The sequence below is a fragment of the Salmo salar genome, chromosome 16 (assembly GCF_965601325.2).
Source record: "Salmo salar chromosome 16, fSalSal1, whole genome shotgun sequence".
In the NCBI taxonomy this organism is placed as follows: Eukaryota; Metazoa; Chordata; class Actinopteri; order Salmoniformes; family Salmonidae; genus Salmo; species Salmo salar.
Window position 1 is genome coordinate 52,557,429 of NC_138306.1, and position 26,939 is coordinate 52,584,367.

Consider the following 26,939-nt stretch of genomic DNA (forward strand, 5'->3'; position numbering starts at 1 on the left):
TTCCAAATGCTTTTGGAGTATGTCCTCAGATGGGTGGTGTTGGCAGTTTATGTAGCCTCTCTCCCCTCATCCTGATCGTTAAAACAAACAGTGAGATAGATTTCTTCCGCCTAGACCTCAGATAAATAGATGGGGCTTTTCCACTCCTGATTGCCACCGGGGCTGTTACCCATCTTTGGCCCTGAGGTTAACCCACATTTCCACGTTCCATGTTTTCCCATCAAGAATTGGGTTTTTCGCAAGTTCTCACCATAGCCTGTGGAATTTTCACCCCCGAAGAATTTGTCTGAACACTGTTTGGGGTTTTAAGTAACCAAGGGCATGCAGTAAGGTTAACCTTTAGCCCAGATGGAGCTCTGGGCTGATTTGCGTTTTCTTATACGCTGAATTGTTTATGTAAGCGCTAGTGCTGGGCGATATGGGCAAAATATCATATCATGGTATTTATTAAAAAAAAATGTCTGATTGTATTTGACAATATTTTATGTTTTTAAATTATAACATTTTCTAAATTTGCTTTATAAATAGTGCATGACCTCAGGGTTGCAACACATACATTCTAAGTGATTTCAACAGGTCTTTCTCCATTCTGATTGTTTTATACTGTTCAATTCAACCCAAAATATTTTTTTTGCATTTTCATAAATTTCTGCATTTTCTGCGTTCATTTGAGAATTTCCACACTGCCATGTAGGGTTGCACGATATGGGCAAACAATCTAAACCTTATTGTCAATCGGCAGGGTAGTGGTTAGAGCTTTGGACTAGTAACTGAAAGGTTCAAATCCCTGAGCTGATAAGGTACAAATCTGTCGTTCTGCCCCTGAACAGGCAGTTAACCCACTGTTCCTAGGCTGTCATTGAAAATAAGAATATGTTCTTAATTCTTAACTGACTTGTCTAGGTAAATAAAGGTAAAATCAAATGCTAATTGTTTCCTAGGGACCCTATAATCTTAGGCTACATTGCCTGTTTTCTACTTAATGTAGCTAACATATTAATGCTTCTTGTATTCCTTTTTGATGTGGAAGGTACTGTTGCACAAACAACATGCTGATATAGGTCTACACCATCACTGGTATTATCAGGCTGTATAATTAATTATGTTTGCTCTGACTAAGTACATTTTATTAGCTAGCTACCAGCATTAGCGGCTAACAGGATTTAGGCCCAACTTGCTAAGAAAAGACAAACTAGCTGTTTGCAGATGTAAGCAACATAAACTAATAGTGTAATTATAGAACACTAGTGGATTTATATGACGAAACAAAGTGAAAACAGCATTGTTGTCATCAACATTGTTGCATGTGCTACATTGACCATGCGGACTGAACGCAAGTCTCATAGTCGAGGAACAACAAATGCACTCCTTGAGTGACAGGGCGGGGCTAGGTCTGTGTTGAAAGCAACATGCGGAGAGAGATGACTCAAATAGCGAAGGAAACAAAAATAGACGTTAAACACGGCGTATCGCATTTAACAAATCAAACATTAAAATACCGTTTATAGAAGGTAAAGTAAAAACCCAAACCGGTCCGTGCATCAATACCGGTATATCTAAAAATACGGTATACCGCCCACCCCTAATAAGCGCCCATTTTGGGCTCAATTCAGAATTGAGTTGAGAATGCCTCAGAAATTCACATTTTTGAATTGGAGTAGTTAACAGGATGCAGAATTGCTATTTGAATGAAAGGAAATATAATTAATTGAAATTCAAATGCCTCTTCGATATTAGGTGTTGTCTATAAAAATACACATCTTGTACATAACATCAACCATGTCGTTATTTGTATGAAAATACAATTGTTGAAACAATTTTATTTTCAAGAAAAACTCGATTCATGCACCAGGAAAACAAAACCTGTGTGCGAATATTCTAAGTTATTATATTTCATTATTCACTTAGACATGCTCAGGTACTTTGGAAAATAGTAAGTATTTGGGATGGATGTCAGTTTGTAGTTCATACATGCATAATCTATGAGCAAATGTACTGTCTTACCTCAATTAGCCACCAAATCCCTAGGTAAAGAGTGACTGTTTTCTAGAAGCTCTGTGATGCCATTTTCCATGTGGGCCAGCCCTCTAAAAATTCAAGTTTCAGCAAAAAAACAGTCCCTCGCCGTTTGAGTGACAGCTAGCAAGACACAGACACAGTAGAGCGAGAGAGCAATGACGTGGTGCACATATCTGCACATTTGTGACGTAGTATGCAATTTACAGGGACCACTTTTGGCTCGGGCACTACTTTCAAAAGTACCAGAGAATATCTGTAAAGGTCCGACGCAGTTGTTTCTATCTCAATATCAAATCATTTCTGGGTAACAATTAACTGCAATATGTAACTTTTTCGGTGACCTGACCAAATTCACATAGAAATGTGAGTTATAGATCTGAAAGCAAGTCTTAGAAGCGGTAGATCTGTTCTATGTGCACTATTTCTATGCTTCCCATTCAGTTTCGGTTTTTTTGCGTCTTTTACTATTGGTTTTATACACCAGCTTCAAACGGCTGAAAATACAATATTTTAGGTTAGGAATTTCACAGCGGTTTAGATGGTACAAGGATATTCTACATTACACGTTGCTTGTTTTGTCACACAAACTGAAATTTAACAAACTATTAGAATTTTAGCAACAGGAAATGGCGTAGCAATTTCTTCATGTTGCACCTTTTTTTGAGTACCTTGTGATTGATCTTTTTTTGAACATTTAAATTTAAAACAAACTTCTTAGCAAAGACCAATTTCTCAATCAAGAATTTTAGGTCTGTCTGGGAGTGGTCTTAGTGGGGATGGGAAAACAATCTGTTTATTGGAAGAGGTTTGGAACATATTGGTCTGTTAACCTGTTGGGGATAGGGGGCAGTATTTGCACGGCCGGATAAAAAACCGATTTAATCTGGTTACTACTCCTGCCCAGTAACTAGAATATGCATAGAATTGTTTGATTTGGATAGAAAACACCCTAAAGTTTCTAAAACTGTTTGAATGGTGTCTGTGAGTATAACAGAACTCATTTGGCAGGCCAAAACCTGAGAAGATTCCAAACAGGAAGCGCTCTCTCTGACTATTTCTTGGCCTTCTTGATCATCTCTAACCAAAACAGGGGATCTCTGGCATAACGTGACATTTTCTAACGCTCCCATAGGCTCTCAGAAGGCGCCAGAACGATGAATGGTGACTTTGCAGGCCATGGCTGAAAAACAGTAGCGCATTTGGATAGTGGTCGATCTGAGGACAATGAGACTGGAGGCGTGTGCACGAGCCGACACCATGTTTACTTTCTCTCTCTTTGAATGAAAACAACGACTCCCGGTCTGAATATTATCGCTTTTTTAAGAGAAAAATCGCATAAAAATGGATTTTAAACAGCGTTTGACATGCTTCGAAGTACAGTAATGGAATATTTGGAAATGTTTTGTCACGAAACGCGTCGGGCGCGTGACCCTTCTTTACCCTTCGGATAGTGTCTTGAACGCACGAACAAAACGCCGCTATTTGGATATAACTATGGATTATTTGGAACCAAACCAACATTTGTTATTGAAGTAGAAGTCCTGGGAGTGCATTCTGACGAAGAACAGCAAAGGTAATCCAATTTTTCTAATAGTAATTCTGAGTTTGGTGAGTACCACACTTGGTGGGTGTCAAAATAGCTAGCCTGTGATGGCCGGGCTATCTACTCAGAATATTGCAAAATGTGCTTTCACTGAAAAGCTATTTTAAAATCGGACATAGCGAGTGCATAAAGGAGTTTTGGATCTATAATTCTTTAAATAATTGTTATGTTTTTTGTGAACGTTTATCGTGAGTAATTTAGTAAATTCACCGGAAGTGTTCGGTGGGAATGCTAGTCACATGCTAATGTAAAAAGCTGGTTTTTGATATAAATATGAACTTGATTGAACAAAACATGCATGTATTGTATAACATAATGTCCTAGGAGTGTCATCTGATGAAGATCATCAAAGGTTAGTGCTGCATTTAGCTGTGGTTTTGGTTTTTGTGACATTATATGCTAGCTTGAAAAATGGGTGTCTGATTATTTCTGGCTGGGTACTCTGCTGACATAATCTAATGTTTTGCTTTCGTTGTAAAGCCTTTTTGAAATCGGACAGTGTGGTTAGATTAACGAGAGTCTTGTCTTTTAAAATGGTGTAAAATAGTCATATGTTTGAGAAATTGAAGTAATAGCATTTCTAAGGTATTTGAATATCGCGCCACGGGATTACACTGGCTGTTGAGTAGGTGGGACGCTAATTAACGCTTGGTGATGTCACTAGGCAGGCAAAAACTCCATGGCTCTGTAGTGTGATAGATGCGCTGGTGTGTGTGTGTTTGCGCAATGCCATCGAGTGCCATAAGCCAGTTGGCAGCCACAGATCGATAAGCAGGATGTTGGCCGCTTCCTCTGTCCTCTCAGACCTTATTTACTTTTCACAATGAGGGAATGTCTTTTCAAACAGCTCTTACGCCCTTTTAGTGTATCATCATTTTCACAATTTCATTGTTATTCCAACCTCATGGTATGGAAATATATATATGAAACACGAGTGAATCTAGTTTTTGACTTCACTGGGCCTTGTAAATTAGGTTCAAAATAGGGAAAATACTAAATTTCCCAGAATGCATTAGTTTAACCCTCAAGTTGACCCTGAGGCCTTCAAAAAAAAAAAGCCAAACAAATGAAATGGTTTCATAGTGAGAGCAATTATCCCATAAGTTTTAAATGGGTTGTCTACATTTGTAAACAGAGAAATAAAAGTTTGTGGTTATAATGGTGACGATCAGTAGTTCTAAGCTCATCAGGCTATACAGTCTGAGTGATATTCTCCAGGAGTCAATGGGTTTACATTTATATCCAAAAAAGTACAATATCTTTGTACCAGTCACGGATTGTGGCTTTAGAATACAAAGCACAATATATAAGGTAGGGTCTAATATAACTGTATTATTTAAGAAAATCTAATTGGCTATTCTAAGCACCAAGGTTAAAATAGAATGTTTCTGCAGAAAAGTGATTCTTTGTTGTCTGGACGTGTCACCTGTCATTCAATGAAAGGCATATTCTATGACTGAGTGGAATTTTTAATTGAATCAAATTAAATTCTACTTCCTGTCATTCAAATTCTACATCCTGTGGACAATTTGAATTTAAAGTCATGAGTTGAATGGGATTCAATTCCAAAATTCTGATTTGAGCTCAACCCTGGTAAGCGCTGGGTATCATTTGTAATTTGAAAAACCAACACAGTTAAATGTTTTGAAAGTGTGCTTAAGTTTCAGCAATGTGAGAATTTGTTTCATGTCCAAGTTAAATCTATGGAACATGAATCATCTTTGAACCACCCTTGTTTTGGTCTGTGCAATGGTTTTCAGTAGCCTCTTGTAATTTTTAAATGCAATTCATGATCAAAGATATGACACTTTTGGAAGTGATTTTACTCTTCAGAAAGCATAACCTGACCTACATTGATCAGCTGCAAACTATCCCTCACTTTCCTAGTTTTGGCACTCTTAAGTGATCCTGTGATTGGTTTGCATGTGGATTATCAACATGACATAGTGATCAGCATCTCATCAAATGGATGACAGAATTTAGGTTCACTTTTAGCTGAGAGGATATAATTACTTCCTGGCTCCTTTACAGGTAGTTCAGTGTCTGAGGACTTTGGCTTCATGTCATCCTCCCGAGTCGCATTATTGTTTTTCGGTCTGTTTACGGAGGCTGATCACTCATTCTCTGACGTGAATTTACCCATCAGGCATCACTGCAGCATTCAACAGCATCAGGCAGCACTGCAGCATTAAACGACACCGAGCCAAGCAGAGGAAAATGGAGGGACTATTTTAAGCCCAAAAAAGGCTATGCGATATTCCCATGATCAATCGGCTGTTAGATAAACGTTGTGTAAATCCTTCCTCTGTTTAGAGATCCTCCTGAGCGGCAACAATTCAGCTGAGCTCCCACTCCCCCATGGCTTCCAGGCCCCCTTACAGTCTTGGGAAACCAGGATGTGGTGCTCAGAGCTGCTGTCTCTTGAGTGGGTCAAAGGTCAGCGTGAACGCTGGTGTGCTGGCGTCTCTCACTCCCCAACTGCTTTGAAAGGCCATGGGCATATTCCTCCCCACCGACTAGTCTCATGATGGCAGAAATATGCATTGGAAGTTGTATATGAACCAAACATGGACTCTCTCATTACATTTCTGGCCTTGTGTTAGTTCCTTGGGACTTATTATTATAGATTTATGCTGTGGACTAATTTGGCACACTCACCTTAAAAATACTTTTGTTAGGTTTATGTGAAGTCAATTGTTTTTGAGTTGTAACGTCACTTAATTCACAGGTACGGAGAATTAATCAAAATGCCCTTTTTTTTTTTATTGCCCCTCATAAAGCGGTCATGTCCCTACGCACTTACGTTCGGGATTCAGCCTCCTCGTAGTCGTTGTTTGTGACGAACTCCTAGCGCAGTGGTTTATGGTGTGTTTATTTTGGCTCCCAAGTCCAGTTAGCTTTGCTTTGCTTCATTACCACCCCATCAAGGAGACACTATATAAACTCTGATGAAAGTGAAACAGTAGATCGGTCGTTGCGGCCGCAAAACATATATACTTTCAGAGAAAAAGACAACGTGTTTAAAATAAGATGACTTGGTCTGTAGTTACATCTGCTTTCAAGATCCTCTTAAGAACTGTAAAAAAGGACACGGCTTTTCTTTAAGCCAAGCACAGTTTTATACATTTCTGAACCATCACACATCCATTCGTAGGCTATACATTTTTGTATTTGACAAGCTTCCCATTTGCAAAGGTTTTGTCTGTGTTGCATTTTATATATAAACATCCAAGTGGATTATTATAACACTTTGGGGAAAATAGCACTTGTGACTTTATAACATCTGTTCACAGTTTATAAAAACACTTACCAAACATTGCAGTTAAAATGGGTGGCATTTATAGTGTATTCTTCAGAACTCTGTGTGATGTGGAGACTGAATGTCTAGTTTGTGGGAGGAGTGTTTGTCCTCTCAATTGGTAAGCATGTCATCTCCTCCATGGGAATTGTCCATAGCAGACAACCAAATAGCCCATGGGTAGCATGGGAATACACATTGTATCCACAGAGTGTTTCCAGACAGTCTATGTCTTCATTCCTTATCTGTCTGGCGGCCTCCTTAAGGACAATCCGACCTGAGCGTTGTAGGGTTTGTCTTTTATTGAGGGTAACTAACTCGACGCACCTATTTGCTGTGTCATTTTACTCCTAATGTTCAGCAATCTCTGTACAGAATCTGAGGGCCTCTTCTTTCTGGCCAAAGTGTTTGACAGAGATCGCATCTCCTTTCGTTTCGCCCCTGAGGACACACGGTGTTTTCTTTTAATAGCACCGAATCCACAGAAGTGATGCTCAAGGAAGGTGTCTTGTCACCTGAACCCCTGGACAACTCAAGCCTGCTCTGTCTTTTTCACGTGACTTTCTGGTTCTAATTATTTCCTTTTGCACTACACATAACTGACATGCTCTTCGGGTTTGCAATCCTCATTCTCTGTAAGGAGCAGAGTGTCCAGTACAACGCTAGCAGAGGACTGCATGGGTGCTTGCCGTCGCCTCGGCGGGCTCTGATAGCTCACCGGCCCGATGCCGTTCTTCATCCCCCGCTTCATGAACAGCTTGGAGTTTTCCGCCACAGATGAATGGAAGGAGATCCGTGTCAGATTCCTGCAGCCATGCTGTTCCCTAGTTTGCCTGGCTGGCGTGTTAGTGGCGCTGCTGTAGTTACAGGTGATGTAGCGTGTGAAGGCCTGGCGGAAGGTCTTGTTGAAGAGGGTGTAGACCAGCGGATTGATGCCTGATGACACGTAGCCTACCCACACGAAGATCTCCATCAGGCGGCCGATCACATGGACGTCGCAGCTGGCGCAAAGCACAGAGGTGATGTTGGTGATGAAGAATGGGCACCACATGACCACAAACAGAAGGAAGACGATGCCCAGCACCTTGGAGGCACGCTGCTCATTGGTCAGGTTCTGCATGGACTTCTTGCCTATGGTGGACATGCGACGGATGGGGATCTCGTCACCTATGATTGGGTTGGCGGGAGAAATTGATTTTCCTGGCAGTTTCTCAGTTGTGGGAGAAGCCACTGACTGCTCCCTCTGGAAGACTGAGGAGACGGTTGGGCGAGTGAAGCGTTGGGTCACCTTTGACCTGAGCAGAAAGGCTTTCTTGCGCAGCACCTGGATGGTGAGCAGGTAGATGACCATCATGATAGTCAAAGGGATGAAAAAAGCTGTCATGGAGCCAAACATGATGAATTCTCGGAAGCTGTCTGGTTTCAGTAGGCAGGTGTGGTTGCTGTTAAAGGTGACATTGTTTGGAAGGTGGTAGTTTCTCAGCCCCTTGATGGGAATGGGAATTGCGATACCTGTGTGAGAGAGAGGGAGAGAAGTTTGGTCAGTGAAATGATCAATCCAAACTTTGTTGTCTCTACACAGGGTTAGATGGAAAGACTAAGAACTTTGGTTGTTTGGGATTAAATGTGTTTTGGGAGTAGAGACAGGATCTTCTCAGCCAGTGGACACTTTATGCTGCTTTTCTTTTTGCATTTTATTATAGGACATGAAATGTTCACATCTGCTTTTCCTTTTGATGCTGCCAGAGTATAACTCTGTTTAAAGCTTCAGGCTTTCACGACTGAGGACAGCAGAGGTAGCGCAAAGGGTCGTTCTGGGACTTCTGGAAGTTCTCATTCTTTGCTTAAAAATCAAATAAACAAACCATATATTGCCAGCTATAATACAGTGACCGTGAGCACTACACCCTGGACGAAGAGACCCTTCTACTGTCGTGGCGTGTAAGTGCTGCTCGCGTAACTCTAAGCAATCGTCTGGTTTTGCTCACCGAAAGAAAGTCAATGTGTAGAACCTTAGCCCTGAGGTGGAAACTGAGAGCGTGCTGTTGTGAACGAGTCTGAACGCCCTATGAATTCCATTAACCTGCTAGTAAGCATGTCGTTGGATGGTGTATACCATGTGTATCCTGTACATGTGACTAATAAAACTGTAAACTTGATTAATGCCAGGCTGAACTCTGCCAAGTCCTCACACCAGTCTCCTAAATGCTTCAGCCAGAGGAACTGTCATGATTAACGAGAATAGGGGTGTTCAGTTTTATTTCATACTGGAAAGTGGATATATATATATATATATATATAACGGATAACAAATAATTTGTAAGTCGCTCTGGATAAGAGCGTTTGCTAAATAATGTAAATTGAATTGGAAACCAGTGTGCATATTTACCAAGGGTTCACTGGCCAGTCATTAACAATACAGACTCGGACAGTGGACAAGAAGTAATAAGAAGCACATCAATCAGAAAAATAAAACAATGTTTGTCTCAAACTGTCTTATTGGGCTGTCAAATTACCCATTTGGGTATAGGCTTAACATTGGGCCAAATATGGGAAACCAGTCTGACATTCCCTCGTATGTAACATGTTCTGTGTGAAGAGGATTCCAGTGGATTAGCTGCTCCCTCTCCCCCTTCTTTATGGACTAAGCTTATGGTCCTTAGCTTTATCCCTTGCCCCTTATCCTCTTCAGTCCAAATGTCCTTTTGTCTCGTAACCTAATTTTACTGAAAATACCAGAGGCTCTTTAGCGTTGCTTTGCTATTCAGTTTTGTAAAATTGCAGATTCCTATCTGTACTGCAGTGCACATTTTATGCTTATTGTGAAGAGTCAAATAGTTACTGGTCCAGGAGTCCTCAAATAAGGTTGTGGTTTGAATGCTTGGTTTTGTCTTGAATGTTATTTTGTCTTAAACTTTTCTGAAAAACAAATCTGTGATCCATAGCGTTGTAGCAACATTGTAAAACCGTTGTACTGCTCAAAGAGCACGCATATTTTTGCAATTGTAAGCCTTATGTTGTTTCACTACGCTCATCACAAGGGCAGTGATGTGAAATGAATTTCCTTCCTGGGAGCATACTCTCTAATTTAAACCTCCCTTTTTTAATTTGATGCTGTTTTTGTGTAAATCTCTCTGGCTCATTAACTGTGTTTTCCCACAGGTCCCCTTGACTGCTAACACTATGATGCTCTGTTACTGTTTACAATGTGTTAGTCGGGGTTAAGTTTTAAGCGAGGTACAGTATGTGAACGTTTTTATATAGCTTTTATTGCATCCGGCTTTTCTGAGACATGTCACGTCACAGGCGCAAAGGAATTGAACCGCAATGACATAGCGTAAAGAAACTTGTTCAAACAATACATTGGAGAAGGCTCCTGATATCAACACAGGACAAAAACAAAAAAACAGCAGCTTACCAATAGATATGAACCACACCACTGCTATCTTAGCCATGGCTTTGGCCCTGGACTTATACTGGCTGTGCTGAATGGGCTTCTTGATGGCTATGTAGCGGTCCAGTGAGATGGCACACAGGTGCATGATGGATGCTGTGGAGAACAGGACGTCCAGGAAGAGCCAGATTGGGCAGAGAAACTCCGGAAGAGGCCATCCGGAATCTGAGAAACGGACAGATGAGGGGAAGCATTGGATTGTTAGCTGCTCTCATAGGCCAATACAGAACCATTTGAGATTTAAACCATGCCTTTCTAGACAAATTCTCAAACTTCATTACTGTGGTGCTAAATCATTTTTTTTTCTTCTTCACCCTGAGAGGAGCCTATTTGGATTTCAGTGACTAAGTCATTGTAAAAATAAACATAATAGCCATTCAAGTAATTTATTACCATCTTACACTGAACAAAAATATAAAACGCAACATGTAAAGTGTTAAACTCATGTTTCATGAGCTGAAATAAAAGCCAGAAATGTTCCATATGCGCAAAAAAGCTTATTTCTCTAAATTGTGTGCTTATTTTGATTTATATCCATGTTAGTGAGCATTTCTCCAGTGACGTAAAGTACTTACCCCAAAAAACTACTTAAGTAAAAATTGTTAACTGTACAACTTTTACTACACTAAATTCCTAATGAAAATAATGTACTTTTACTCCATACATTTTCCCCGACACCCAAAAGTACTTATGTTTTGAATGCTTAGCCTTAGCAGGACAGGAAAATGTGGTCTAATTGACACACTTATCAACAGAACCTCCCTGGTCATCCCTACTGCCTCTGAACTGGCGGACTCACTAAACACATGCTTCGTCGGAGTGTGCCCCAGGCTATCTGTAAATAAACGTAAAAAACTAGGAAATGTGGCCATCTGCTTTGCTCAATATAAGGAATTTGAACTGATTTATACTTGTACTTTTACTTTTGATACTTAAGCGTGTGCATATATAAAACCAAATACTTTTAATCAAGTAGTATTTTACTGGGTGACCTTAATAGAAAATGAATCATTACTTTTACTCAAGCTTGACAATTGGGTACTTTTTACATCACTGCATTTCTCCTTTGCCAAGATAATCCATCCACCTGACAGGTGTGGAATATCAAGAAGCTGATTAAACGGCATGATCATTACACAGGTGCACCTTGTGCTGGGAACAAAAAGCCACTATAATGTACAGTTCTGTCACACAACACAATACCACAGATGTTTTGAGGTAGTGCAATTGGCATGCTGACTGTAGGAATGTCCATCAGAGCTGTTGCCAGAGAATTTAATGTTCATTTCTCTACCATAAGCCGCCTCAACGTCATTTTAGCGAATTTGGCAGTACGTCCAACCGATCTCGCAACCGCAGACCACGTGTAACCACGCCAGCCCAGGACCTCCACATCTGACTTCTTCACCTGTGAGATTGTCTAAGACCAGCGACCCGGACAACTGATGAAACTGAAGAGTATTTCTGTCTGTAATAAAGCCCTTTCGTGGTGAAAAACTCATGATTGGCTGAGCCTGGCTCCCCCAGTGGGTGGGCCTATGCCTTCTCAGACCCACCCATGGCTGCGCCCCTGACCAGTCGTGAAATCCATAGGTTAGGGTTTAATTCATTTATTTAAATTTACTGATTTTCCTTATGAATTGTAACTCAGTTAAATTGTTGAAATTGTTGCGTTTATAATGTCAAGGACTGCATGGGCCTGTGTGTGGTGTGTGTGTGTGTGTGTGTGTGTGGAGGCGAATAGAGATTGGTCAAAGATGCCAAAATAAAAGGTGAAAATCTGGGATATTTTTCTAATAGGAAATTAAGTGTGAAGATGTTGGACATTTAGTCATGCCATTTCTCTTACTTTAGTGGCCTATGATGCAGGTCTTTGTTTTTAATTCCTGAGGAGGAAGTAGCCCGTTTTGAAATAGGGACTAATTTCTGATTAGTCCCATTTTTTTTTGGTCCAGCAAACCTTTTTGCATTCTAAACAGAACTTGTGTTGTGGACATCAGTGACGCCACCAGCATTGGGGAGATGCGCTTCAATAGCTAATGATTAAAACCAGCTCTGATGTAAAGAATTCTATTTATTTTAGTAAATAATTAATTTACTGCCGAGGAAATGCTTCTTATGACTTTTTGTATGGAGCTGAAACAGCTATGTTCTTGATGTGTTCGGGCCCCTTCTCACCAGACGTGTTTGTTTTATTTTGGATCCCACGTGTGAAATTGCCCCATAATTGGGCTGGATTGTGTGTTGGAAAGGTTCTTGAATGATTGTCTTGTCAACCTGTTTTGCTGATGGCTTGTATTTCATAATTCAAGCATTAGTGGATATGTTTATTTTTTTTGTTAACAAGTATTTTTTTAATTATTTGTATATACTTAGTATGTGTATTTATTTTATAACTTAATATCACTACTATCAATATTTTAGTGTCCTCCCTGTTCTACGTGTGCCCTATGAATGTAATGGCCATTCATTTTATTGGGGGTCTACTGCGCACCATTTCAGGGGCTTTGTTCAGCTCCTCGCGCGCACGCACCACTTGCCTTTTCTCTTTTTTTTCATTTAGAAATATTTTCTGTGGGATATTTATACTTCGATAGGTAGGCTACTTTCTAAGAGTATAATTTTTGTGGGCCCTTTTTGTAATTGCTGTCATCTATTTAACATGAGCAAAGATTATTTTCAATGGGAATAATACTCAACAAGTTCTACATGTGAGGATATTGTGTGCTTATACCAGATTTGTTCAAATCTGTCTGGTAAAGTTTCTGATATGTGTTGCCAAGGCTACAGAGGTGTCCATCCAAGGCCACATTTCTAAGACAAACATGTGAAGTCATTGCAGTGGACCAGCTTCGAGAGAGAGGGAGATGGAGAGGAAGAGAATTCTATGAAAACAGAGCTACCAACCTCTAGGGTGAGGTCACCATTCCTTAGTTGGGGAAAAAGCCGGTTTGGACTCAAATAAAAACAAAGCTGAGATCGCTGTCTTGTTAAAGGTCTGTGTCTGAGTAGTATTATTGTCATTGTTAATCATTATTATTGCTTATTTTTAGAAAATGTCCCTGTTCCAGCAAATACCGGGGTGTAAACGATCTGATTAGAGTCATTGATGTCTGTCAGGCTCTGATTATACAAGACATGCCCACACTTCCTAAGGGCCTCCATACTTTATATGGGAATCCTTTTGTTCTTCTGTAAGAAGAACTCAGCCTAAATCTAGTGAAAGCTGATCTAGTCGTCACAATCGTTTTATAGTCTTTCTGTATGATATACAGTGCCTTCGGAAAGTATTCAGACCCCTTGATTGTTTTTCCCACATTCTGTTACGTTACAGCCTTATACTAAAATTGATGAAGGGGGGGAAAAAAATATTTAAATAATCTACACACAATACCCCATAATGACAAGGCAAAAACAGGTTTTTAGAAATGTTTGCCAACTTATTAAAAATAAAACTGATATCACATTTGCATAAGAATTCAAACTCTTTCCTTAGTACTTTGTTAAAGCACATTTTGGCAGCGATTACAGCATTGAGTCTTCTTGGGTATGACGCTACCAGCTTGGCACACCTGTATTTGGGGAGTTTCTCCCATTCTCTGCAGATCCTCTCAAGCGCTGTCAGGTTGGATGGGGAGTGTTGTTGCACAGCTATTTTCAGGTCTCTCCAGAGATGTTCGATCGGGTTCAAGTCCTTCTCTGGCTGGACCTCAAGGACATAGAGACTTGTCCTGAAGCCACTCTTGCGTTGTCTTGGCTGTGTGCTTAGGGTCATTGTCCTGTTGGAAGGTGAACCTTCACCCCAGTCTGAGGTACTGAGCGCTCTGGAGCAGGTTTTCATTAAGGATCTCTACATTGCTCTGTTCATCTTTCCCTCGATCCTGACTTGTCTCCCAGTCCCTGCCGCTGAAAAACATCCCCACAGCATGATGCTGCCACCACCATGCTTCACTGTAGGGATAGTGCCACGTTTCTTCCAGATGTGATGCTTGGCATGGAGGTCAAAAAGTTCAATCTTGGTTTCATCAGAACAGAAAATCTTGATGCTCATGGTCTGAGAGTCTTTAGGGGCCTTTTGGCAAACTCAAAGCGGGTTGTCGTGCCTTTTTAACTGAGGAGTGTCTTCCGTCTGGCCACTCTACCATAAAGGCCTGATTGGTGGAGTGCTGCAGAGATGGTTGTCCTTCTGGAAGGTTCTCCCATCACCACAGAGGAACTCTGGAGCTCTGTCAGTGACCATCGGGTTTTTGGTCACCTCCCTGACCAAGGCCCTTCTCCCCTGATTGCTCAGTTTGGCCGGGCGGTCTGCTTAAGGAAGAGTCTTGGTGGTTCCACACTTTTTCCATTTAAGAATGGAGGCCACTGTGTTCTTGGACCTTCAATGCGTCAGAATTTGGTTTTGGTACCCTTCCCATGATCTTTGCCTCGTCACAATCCTGCCTCTGAGTTCTACAGACAATTCCTTTGACCTCATGGCTTGGTTTTTGCTCTGATATGCACTGTCAACTGTGGTACCTTATATAGACTGGTGTGCCTTTCCAAATCATGTCCAATCAATTGAATTTACCACAGGAGGACTCCAAGTTGTAGAATAACCTCAAGGATGATCACTGGAAACAGGATGGACCAGAGCTCAATTTCGAGTCTCATAGCAAAGTTTGTCTAAATACTTATGTAAATAAGCTATTTCTGTTTTATTTTTTATAAATTGGCCAAATTGTTTTCGCTTTGTCATTATGAGGTATTGTGTGTAGGTTACTGAGGATTTTTATTTAATACATTTTAGAATAAGGCTGCAACGTAACAAAATGTGGAAAATGTCAAGGGGTCTGAATACTTTCCGAAGGCACTGTAGATCAGGGGTGCCTCCCAGTCATTATGCATGTTTTTGGTTTTTCCTTTTAAGACCTAGAAAACCAGGTGAGGGGAGTTCTTACTAATTAATGACCTTAAATCATCAATCAAGTCCAAGGGTGGAGCGATAACCCACGGACACTCGGCCCTCCGTGGAATTTGATTGACAATCGATGTCCCACAGATAAATAATTGTCTTCTTTTGAAGGCTTTAACAACAGGCATTCTAGAGTTTTCTATTCTGCACTGACGTCCTTCAAGGCAGCATTAATTCATCTGTTGTATTTTTCTCGTTATAAAGCCCTCTGCCGGAGCACTAAATGGGTGGCTTGGAGGTTTTGTTTACATTTTTAAATCGGGCATGTTTTGACTTAATGACATTTTCCAGGGTTCTCAAAATGAATTATGGTGAAGTTTAGGCTAAAAGGCAGCTCTGGTTGAGTAGGAAACGTAGATCTAAACCTAGGCCCTGCCGGTCGTGTGTGTGTGTGTGGGGAGACTGGGTGAGTCTGGGGTCGAAGCTTGTCTTGCAAAAGAGTGACCTCTCCCTGAAACAGTCTTAAGCTCATTAGTGAAGAAGGGTAAGAATGTTCTGTCGTCATTCTCTTATGGCCTGGTGGGCTATTTCGTGAAATCTTAATCTTCATTCTTCTCTTCACTCTGATGATGGAACAATGAACAAGTTTTCTGCACTGCCAGGTCTTATGCCACGGCCCAAATATATATTCAGGTAAACATTTATCTGTCCGCCATGTAAACACTTCTCATGGTGCTACCTTGTAAATATGGTGCTATGGTTAGTGCATCCCCCTCCCATCCCGAATCCTTCAAATAGCTTTTCTTAATTGTTCTCTCTCGTCACCCAAGCCTTAGTCAGCTGTATGTTTTTCGTTTAGCACTGTAGTCAGTCTACAGTGCAGCCTTTAAACATTTGGAACCATGTCATTTTTCAAGGTGTTGACTGTATGCCTTACATTCATCTGCTGGGCAGATGTGGAAGAGGTCCTCAGGACTTCTTTACAGCTCTTATCGAAAGCTATTGCACACTAGACTTTCCCTCCTCCAGTAAAATGTTTAATTTTGGAGGAAGGTCTTATGATTGGGCTCACTAACTAATTAATATTGGATGTTTGAGGTGATGATGGGAAGTTCGTATTTTTTTAATGACTGATCTTTTCAACTTCGTTCACTCCAAAATAATTTTAGTTCATTAGATTCTGTAAGGACCCGCTACTGATGAACGATAAACTAAAAACTCTGAAACTAAAAAGAATCCTGATTCTACAAGCTGCACGTTCACCATAGGGGGCTTATTGGATCTGGAATTTGTGACAGACATATAAGTGTGATTCAAACAATGTACATTTGTGAGTGCTAGGCATACAAATACAATTATTTATTGATACCTTTGGAATGAGGTCTAGTTGCTGCCGCAACCGAAATTGACTCTTGGCGGAAAGCAGTTGCTTGACTGCCGAGAGAGGAGATTAGCACTATCGTTTGCGAACTGCAGCATTTTTTTCTGGATCAAGAAGGGACTTAGGTGGTGGGCGTGGCTGGGGTGTTTCAGATGGCGTGGCAACATTTTAGACGCCCCAGTTTTGGTGGTGTAGAGTTTTTACAACTATTTGTTCAGTAAAAGAGTCGAACTGCACGTCACTAGTTTGAGGCAATAGCTACTCCAGGTTAGTCTGAAACTTCTCCCGCAGCCAGGGTTTGGGATGGAGAGGAGATCCATCCAGGCAGACACAGAAGAAAGTGGATAAATGGTCAAACTGAGTTGCTATTACTTTCTTTATGTTTATTTTAAGCAAATCGTTGTGGTTTATTGGGAATTTAGAGAGTGTAGTGTTTAATGGCGGTGATATATTAGCGGTGACAATACTGTAGCTACAACATCTCGTCTCTGTCCTCTGGTAAATTTCAGGTGGTATTTGAAAGTTTGCACTGATTCCCTCTCGCCATTTGCCTGCACACACTGTTCTTAGAGCTGCAGGCCTGGATGTGCACAGGCCTTAACTGGTCCACCCTGCCGAGTGGCTCTAAAGGCTTGGCGTGAAGCACTGACCAACCCCCCACTGTGTGCTCGGTCTCCAGCCAGTAGAGAAATGACAGCTGCCCCTGCACAAACGTACCTTGCGTCCATTCAGACATGGCGCTCTGTGCGAACTTACATGTACGCACACGTACACACACAGCCCCCCTCCTACTGAACATGGGCTACTACTCTTCAGAAGCCTCTGGCTTTTATTTGTGATCACATGGCCTTGACTTTGATCCTCTCCTTCCCCTCCGTCTAGGCCCGATCCTCTCCTTCCCCTCCGTCTAGGCCCGATCCTCTCCTTCCCCTCTGTCTAGGCCCGATGGACGTCATTAAGATGAGCCTCTCCTTCCCCTCCGTCTAGGCCTGAACCTCTCCTTCCCCTCCGTCTAGGCCCGATCCTCTCCTTCCCCTCTGTCTAGGCCCGATGGACGTCATTAAGATGAGCCTCTCCTTCCCCTCCGTCTAGGCCTGAACCTCTCCTTCCCCTCCGTCTAGGCCTGATGGACGTCATTAAGATGAGCCTCTCCTTCCCCTCCGTCTAGGCCTGAACCTCCCCTTTCCCCTCCGTCTAGGCCTGAACCTCTCCTTCCCCTCCGTCTAGGCCTGATGGATGTCATTAAGATCCGATGGAAGGATGATTCCCCTCCCCCGATACAGCTAACCTCGTGCCCACTGTTTGCACGGCACATATGGTTCTTATACAAAGATGGTGCCTGTTTTCTGAAAGCATGACTTGAGATCAGATTCCTGCCAAGCACAGTCGAGGTGGGGTGCGTGTGTCACAGGGCCATTTACTCCAACAGAATGAATGAGGAGTAGTGGCTCGACTATACATTCTGTGTCAGGAGAAAGAGGACTCTGCTAGAGAGGGGGTGTTTTAATTCTGCACTTTGAAACACAGCTGCATTTGTGGGGCGGCAGGTAGCCAAGTGGTTAGAGCGTTGGGCTAGTAACCGAAAGGTTGCTGGATCGAATCCCCGAGTTGACACGGTAAAAATCTGTCGTTCTGCCCCTGAACAAGGCAGTTAACCCACTGTTCCCCGGTAGGCCCTCATTGTAAATAAGAATTTGTTCTTAACTGACTTGCCTAGTTAAATAAAGGTTAAATAAAAAAATTGTAAACATACGTCACTTAATGGAATCGAATGCAAATGTTTTCAGTTCGCTCTTACATCTGTATTTTCCCCTCGCGACCTGAGGGAGAGGTTGGTTTCTGAGTGGAAAGTCGTTTGTGAAAGTCATGCAGAAATTGGGTCATCGTGATCATTGGTACCTGATGTGACTGTGCCTCTGCTGTGATCACACAGCCAAAGGAAGTACCTTGTTTATTATCCACTGTCTTGTGTTTTTGCCATCTGCTATAATTTGTTTATACTGTAGCTGGCGGAGATTCAGCAGCATCTCTTGTGGTGTCCGATTTTAAACTGCTGTTCTTCAATTATTATATTATAAATATGCATGCTTATTTTTATTTTTTTTGCTCGGTTCAGTTAACAAAAGAAGGCGTCAATTCTTGTCATCGAATGCTAGATCTGCTAGATCCAATGAAAAATATTTTGGCTACCTACTGTGGTGGATTTCTGCTTTGCAATGCACATTTACAGGTGTTTCTCTGGTCTCAACTGACAGCAGCTTTATAATAGCGTCTCCATGGAAACTGGGGTGACCAAGTGCAATTTTAGATCTGATTGATGGGGGCCAAGCTAAACACAAGTAAGAGGCCAGCGTTTGTGATTGGATCAGCTGCTGTGTTGGGGCCAAAAATAATAATTAAAATTAATGTTGAGGCAATCATGGTGTTACAGTTCTATGAACTGTTCACACTTGTAGGATCAGTACATTTTAGTATCAGCTATGGTTGGGTTGTATACAGATGTTCATACATAAATCCTGTACCGTCCTGGGGGGTATACCGTATTATCGTCAGTGCAAACAAGTGGACATTTATTTTAAAATGTAACAAATAAATCTTATGCTTTAAAAAGAAAAGAAAACGCATGCGAACGTAAACTAATTGCGAAGACAGACACCCCAGTTCATAAAGTTGTACAATTAACTCAGAACAAATATTAGACAGCAAGAATGTTGATCCAGGAGGGATTGATCGATTCTGCTGTAACCAAGAAGATTGACCTTGCCATCTAGACACTTGGGTAGTAAACCAAATGCATAGCTGGAGCCCTGAGCTGGAGAGAATTTATTTGGCGCATCTTAGATAGTTAGCTGGAAACTATTAGTAGGATCGTCACGAAAGTTTCCATGTGCTCTTTGAGCCAGTCATGTGGTATGTTTTATGTTGAATGGCTTCTTCATTTCTCCTGTTGCATCATTCTTTTCATTAAGAATGCCATCTGCTTTATCTATTGACACAAGTTGACTGCAGGTATTTATTTTAAAAGAACCAATTGAACATTTTGTGATTTGAAAATCATACCGTGGGTATTTTAAAATACCCCAGTATACAGTATTCCGCCCAACCCTAGTATCAGCAGGGTCTTGAGTTACAAGTGGTTGAATGAAGGTATCAATGAAGGGTTCCTTTCTGATGGCAAGGCAAGAGGTCAACCATGTTGTGGTGACTTACTGTAGAGCACAGTGATGAGGGCGATGGGCATCACCAGGAGTCCCACCAGCAGGTCGGCCACTGCCAGGGACATCAGGAAGTAGTTGGTGGCATTCTGCAGTTTCCTCTCCAGCGACACTGCCAGGATGACCAGGATGTTGCCCCCAATGGTGGGGATGATGACCATAATGATGAGTAAGGCGGCCCAGCGTAGCTGAGCACCAGCCACCTCCTCGGACCCCGAACCGTTGACCGCCAGCGGGGGTGCCTCTGGCTGGGACATGCTGCTATGGAGAGGACTGCTGGGCTGGGCGCGGGTCGGGGCTCTGCTCTGGCTGGTTCAGGGGGCTTGGTCAGCATGGTCACAGGGTCCCGCGAACAGGGGTAGGGTCGGCGGAGGGCAGCTCAGGTCCAGCACACAGGGCGGTGGCTCATACCCGGGCGCACCGTATAAACCAAAAGGGCCACTTCACAATCAAAAAAGCCCAGCAGCTCCCAAACTTATTAACAGGTCGCCGCAAAACGTGGTCAAGGCAGTAATCCAAGCACAGAATGTACCTCCACAGTAAAAGGGGTGTTAGGTCAAGAGTTGGTTGTCTGACTCGCAATCCAGGCGCCGTTGTCTTCTGGTTTGTGTACGCTCTAGAACAGGCCGGTTTCTACTAAAAGTTTTAGAAGGAAACAAAAGGAAACAAAAGTGACAATGTTAAACCCCTTGGACGTTAGTTTCAGTGTGAAGACCTAATGATGAGTGACATTTATCATAACAAATGACATGGGATTTTCCTCCACAGTCATTAGTATTGTTTCTATACCAAGGAAACAGCTATCGACTGTAATCACTGCTTGCTTGCACGCTTAACTCTGGCATGTTTTTTGTGTGTGGTTTTAAAAAAAAACATTTATCAACTGCTAATATGTTCGTTCTGGGTCTCTTTGTGTAGTGGTTTGAACATTTTAGTTTCAAACAAAATTGTTAACGCGTAAGGTTGAAAACGATTGCATGTCATAAAAAAAACCATGGCTAGAATTATTTCTTGAACTAATGTTAAATTATGCATGGTTCAGTTTTGAACATACAATTTAATAAAGCTTATGGTTAATTTTCATTTCACTTTTGAAAGCAATTTTATTTGTAAAAAATAATTTCCTTAATTTTCCCCTATTGCTTTGTAGTGTATATAGTTACTTGTAACACATCTAGCTTATTCACTGCATATCATAGTGGTTTAAGTCTGTGGCACTAGGGTAATTATGATTTTTCCCCCTCCGTTTTTATAGATGAAAGTTATGCAAACATAAGCATATTTGGTTATTATTTAATTGACAATAATATTACACTCAATATAGTCACATCCTCTCAATAGCTTATACATGTTATTTACATGTCATCATTAATTGTAACTCATACATTTTATATCTTCCTTTAAAGTTAACTGACTGACGTTAAATCAAGCACAGCTCCGAAGTTCTCAGACTTTTTGATCAAAAAACATTAACCATTTCCTGTAGATTTAACTGATTTTTATTTTAGAATGATGAACAAATAGTTTGTCTTTCTTACCTTCATCAAAGGCAGCACCCCTTGTGTTCTCCTTTGATTTGTCCTGTACATTTGTATCGCCTTCTGAGCTGCTATAATCCCAAAAAAATTCAATCGTGCAAAACCAGGGTTGTTCATCACCAAACAACTCAATCTTCAAACTCCTTCAGTGACTGCCTTTTTTCCCCTGTCCCCGCTCATGTTTTTATACTTAGAACTCCTCCAAAATCAAAAAATGTCACAGGCAGCCCTTGTGAAAATAATTGCCTAATATTATCTGACTTTGGTGCATTCCATCCTGAGGAAATTCCTTTGTCCCGCTTGTTGGATGAGCCCCCGGTTTCGATTCGCATCACCTACCGTGATCACAGGTTGAAAACTTTCAGATGTCCTGTCTCCCCCCTCTCGCACTCCGTCTCTCACTCCCTCATACTGCTTCTCCATCCCCCTCGCTCCCTCCTATCTCTCTCTCTCTTACCACCTCACTTATCCATGAGTCAGGCTAGGGAGAAGACAGATGAATGTCTCAGAGCTGGCCGAATGCCGGTGTTTCTGGGAGGCAATATCCTTCGACACAGCCGACTTACTGTTTATATTTGTCTCTTTCTGTTCTCTCCTCCAGTAGGGGCTGGGGATGGTGGTTGGAGGAGGAGAGAGTTTTTAGTTGTGTAGGTTAAGTGTTGCTTCACGTGTCCTGTTGAAACAGCATTTTCACTTCTTTTTTAAAAGTTTTTTAGATAAAAACTAAAAACACATTTTCCGGATTATGATTATATAAGAAATTGCAGAGCCAAGTTTTTTTTGTCTCCCTTTCCGTGCCTGCACAGGGGGTTATGTTTGGCATCTCAAATCTCGCTTAACTTGACAGCCTAACCACCCCCGGCCAAGTCGGAGCAATTGTCTTTTGATTAGAACAAAGGCCAAAGGTCACCCCCCTCCTCGCCTGATTCCTATGTGAATCACTTGGATGCTCCTGATCCTCTGATGTTAGGAGTTGCCCGGGGACTTCCTGCTAGCGCCTCACAGACATCTGTTTTCCACCTTTCTGCATTAACGCTGCGGATGCTACTTGAAAACATATAAATAAATATAATTTGATTGAACATTCAGCCGACTTAGATTTTACGACAATGACCTGCCCAATTCTTCAGATATCTTCTAGCTAGACAGGATAGCAATGGGCATGATTTCACTTAGATTTTCTGCCCTGTCAACTCATGATTAAGTCTGCAGTCATTTCTAATTGGAGTGGGATTCATGGTGTACAGAGAAGTGCTGCAAAATGTTCTTATGTCTCTGTGTGGAAAGAAACACTGCTTTTCATTACTAATTTGGATCGAGTGGAATGACGAAGTGAATCATATCGTCTTTTTGGCAGTGTATGTATGAACTGGTACTGGTTTCATTACCCTTAATGTTTCCCTGCTTCCTACTTACTATGTGTGCCGCTGTGCTGGTCATCTCTGGCGGCTGAGAGGAAAGGACAGGATGGATTGAGCTGGTGCTACTGGGCTTTTTAATTAAAAAATAATAATTCAGCGTCGGACACCGTCAGGACGTCTGGTGACACGAAACATGTTAGGTGCACATAGCCTATATAGGGATTGCGTTAAATGCGGAAGACACATTTTCGATTGAAAGCATTCAGTTGTACAATTGACTATTTTTTTTTTTTTTTTTAACCTTTTAACCTTTAACCTTTTATTTAACTAGGCAAGTCAGTTAAGAACAAATTGTTATTTTCAATAACGGCCTACCGGGGAACAGTGGGTTAACTGCCTTGTTCAGGGGCAGAACGACAGACAACCTTTCGGTTACTGGCCCAACGCTCTAACCACTAGGCTACCTGCCGCCTCTCGGAGCAATGTTTATTAACTCCAAATGTTATCAAATCAAAGTTTATTGGTTGTGTACACAGATTTGCAGATATTGCAGGTGCAGTCTATGCTTATGTTTTCTAGCTGAAACAGTGGAGAAATATCTAGAAATACAATAATACACACAATCCCCCCAAAAAGTAGCTAGAAACAGGGCGCCCGTGTCTGTCGGCACCATCTTGTCAATCATTTATATTGCTATGGTAGCAAAGCAAAACGCATACTCAACCTCAAGACATGGCATTGCCAAACAATGGTCGTAAACCTTAAATGTATAAAGCATTGGCTCATTGGAAAGATCTTATTTTACCTTAACCTCATTCATATTTTGATAAACATTTCTTTTTTTTATGGATGGTATATGTGGTATTGACACTTGCCACTGGCTTAGTCATACAATGGACTATATACCTGTCGAACCTAACTGCAAAGACTGTGCTTGGCCACAGCTCTCAAAGAATAGATTGGTGGTTGTTAAATGTCTACTACAGTAACATCTAATATCCTTGCTGGTGAAATTGAAAGGCAATCCAGATAATTTGTGATCAACTGGTTGACCAGTTGAGATGAGCTACTAAATCAATTTGATTTGTCACGTGCGCCGAATACAACAAGTGTAAAACTTACTGTGAAATGCTTACTTACAAGCCCTTAACCAACAATGCCGAGTTTTTAAAAAGTAAGAAAAATGTGGTAAATAAACGAAATAAAAAATAGTTACACAATAAAATTAGGCAATATACAAGGGGTACTGGTACTGAGTCAATGTGCAGGGGTACGAGTTAGTCGACGTAATTGAGGTCATATATACATGTAGGTAAGGGGTGAAGTGACTGCATAGAAAATAAAGAGTAGCAGCAGCATATGAACAAAAATTATAAACAGAACCATTTCAAAATGTTTACTGAGTTACATGTCATATGGATATCAGTCAATTGAAATAAATTCATTAGGCCCTAATCTATGGATTTCTCATGACTGGGCAGGGGCACAGCCAGGGCTGGGCCTGGGAGGGCATAGGCCCACCCACTGGGAAAGCCAGGCACAGCCAATCCAAATGCGTTTTTCCCCACAAAAGGGCTTTGTTACAGACAGAACTACTTCTCAGTTTCATCAGCTCTCCGGGTGGCTGGTCTCAGACGATCAGGTGAAGTCAGGTGTGGAGGTCCTGGGCTTGGTGTGGTTACACGTGGTCTGCGGTTGTGAGGCCTGTTGGACGTTATTCCAAATTCTCTAAAACAACGGAGGCAGCTTATGATAGAGAAATTAACATTAAATTATTTGGCAACAGCTCTGGTGGACATTCCTGCAGTCAGCATGCCAATTGCACGCTCCCTCAAAACTTGAGACATCTGGTGCGTTATGTGACAAACTTTTTGTCTCCAGCACAAGTGGCCTTTTATTGTCCCCAGCACAAGGTGCACCTGTATAATGATCATGCTGTTTAATCAGCTTCTTGATATGCCACACCTGTCAGGTGAATGGATTATCTTGGCAAAGGAGAAATGCTCACTGACAGGGATGTAAACTAATTTGTGCACAAAATCTGAAAGAAATAAGCTTTTTGTGTGTATGGAACATTTCTGGGATATTTTATTTCAGCTCACGAAACATGAGACCAACACTTTACATGTTGCATTTATTTTTGGGGACAGATCGAAAACAAATATGAAACATTCATGGACATTTCGCTAGCTTGCTGTTGCTAGCTAATTTGTCCTGGGAGATGAACATTGGTTTGTTATTTTACCTGAAATGCATATGGTCCTTTTTATTCTTTTTTTTTTTGCTGGATCTTTGTATAATTTTTTATTATACATTACCGCCACCGAGTGTGGATCTCTTTCATCTTTCAATCACCCACGTGGGTATATGCTTGTAAAAAAAACAATGAGGAGCTGGGAAAGGGCGGGACTTGACGCAGCACGTCAAGCGTATGAAATAGTTGTATTTTAGCAGATGAAACGATTGAATGACATGTATGTGTACATTTATTTAGCAAAACGGACAGTTTGGTCAGTATGTAAGGGGCTTAATGTAGTGTCTGATTACACTTGGATTACATTTTAAAGATACACTATACCGAATTCGCTCCGCCATTGCCTGGTTGCTAAAATTCTGATAGTAACTTAATTTCAGTTTGTGACAAAACAAGCAAGGATAGTGTAGAGAATCATTGTAGCATCAAACCGATGTGAAATATATTTTCCGTAACCAAAAATATTGTATTTTCAGCTGTTGGAAGCTGGTGTACCAAAGTGAAAGACGTAAAAACTAAACTTTAAAATGGGAATCATAGAAAAGTGCACGTAGAACTGATCTACCGCTCCTTAGACTTCCTTTCAATGAGAATGGCAGATCTATAACACATATTTCTATGTGGAATTTGCAGTTGGTTTGACACTAGTTTTAATTTGTTTTAAAATCAAGACTGCCTGTTTTTGGTTTGAAGGACTACCAGTCATGCAAATATGGTTTGAGCAGTAGCACAACCGTAATAATGTGTACAATATGTTCAGTGTCCGGCAAAAGGGATCCATATTCCTCTGAGCTTTCTTAAGCCGCTTGATAATTATAACGTCCTCCTGGCCTCTTGACGCCGTCAAACCAATGAGGTTTTCTCTGAGAAGCAGAAAGGACCTCATCAATTGCAGGGACGCGTCACATTTTATGGTTGAGCCGTGCTATTTTTACGTTTTTTGTGAGTTAGTGGCATGGGAGTCATGGAGAGGGATTTGCGACGTTGATGATTATGCTTGTTTTTTGGAAAAGACTGAGGGATCTGTTTTTTTTATAGAGGATTGGTTTACCGCCTATCGTTTTTCGGGTGAATGACAATTAAAACCTAACTGATAGACTCTCAATGACCATTACGGAGAACTGAACCTTTCTGGGAAATCTGAAGGCATATGGTAATATCCTCATCGGTTTTACCGTCCATGCCGTGGCAGTGTTGGTCTTATCCAACTGCCTTTTTACAGCATAGCAGGCTGGATAACACGCTCAATATAATGCTGCTGACCTCATCCCATAGTGGCTGTTTGCCTCTGTCTTGACAGATTCCCTAATTCAAGACATTACCATGGGCTATGCTGTAATACATTTCCAATGCTGATAATGTAACACACATTGTAGTGATTTGAGTAAGAAGTGACTTGTGAAGTTACCAGTACTTATGATGAAATCCCTCTTTCTCAGGCAGTATTTGTTCCTGACCAGTTGTAATTGCATTCCCTTTTTTGTGACCAAATATAAGTAATACATGTTTAGCTGAGCAGTTTGGCAGGAATTTCGCAGGAATTTTCACTAATTGCACAGGCTACAACAGGCGACTCGTTTGCATTGCCGTAACACATTCTCATTTACAGCAACGACCTGGGGAATAGTTACAGGGGAGAAGAGGGGGGGGATGAATGAGCCAATTGGAAGCTGAGGATGATTGGGTGGATGGAACAAAGCCAGTATCACTTCCTCAAAATAGTCAGAATGAATCTAAGATACCTAAAGAAATCTGCAATTAATTAGGATTTTTTGGACGAGGATGTTTTAGTCGCAAAATTTTACATCTGGCTAAGGCAGCGGTTCCCAAACTAGGGGTCATATGAAAATGGGGTTGCGGGAAAATTTCCAAAATAATGAATGTTTTTATATATCATCTTTGTATCTTAAAATCATTGTAATGTG

The 26,939-nt window shown here is 41.3% G+C and overlaps 2 protein-coding genes across 4 annotated transcripts in view; one reads left to right on the plus strand and one right to left on the minus strand.

Annotated features, from left to right (window-relative positions):
• The window catches only part of psmd1 (proteasome 26S subunit, non-ATPase 1), a 59,093-nt gene that overhangs the window by 10,798 nt on the left and 21,356 nt on the right, over positions 1-26,939 (plus strand). The gene's annotated exons all lie outside the window — the stretch shown is intronic.
• On the minus strand, positions 7,282-20,260 carry htr2b (5-hydroxytryptamine (serotonin) receptor 2B, G protein-coupled). Its single transcript, XM_014149761.3, has 3 exons — positions 19,857-20,260; positions 10,339-10,539; positions 7,282-8,432 (listed from the first exon to the last, which is right to left on the minus strand). The coding sequence occupies exons 1-3, from the start codon at positions 20,116-20,118 to the stop codon at positions 7,510-7,512; spliced, it is 1,386 nt and encodes a 461-aa protein (XP_014005236.1). The 5' UTR covers positions 20,119-20,260; the 3' UTR covers positions 7,282-7,509.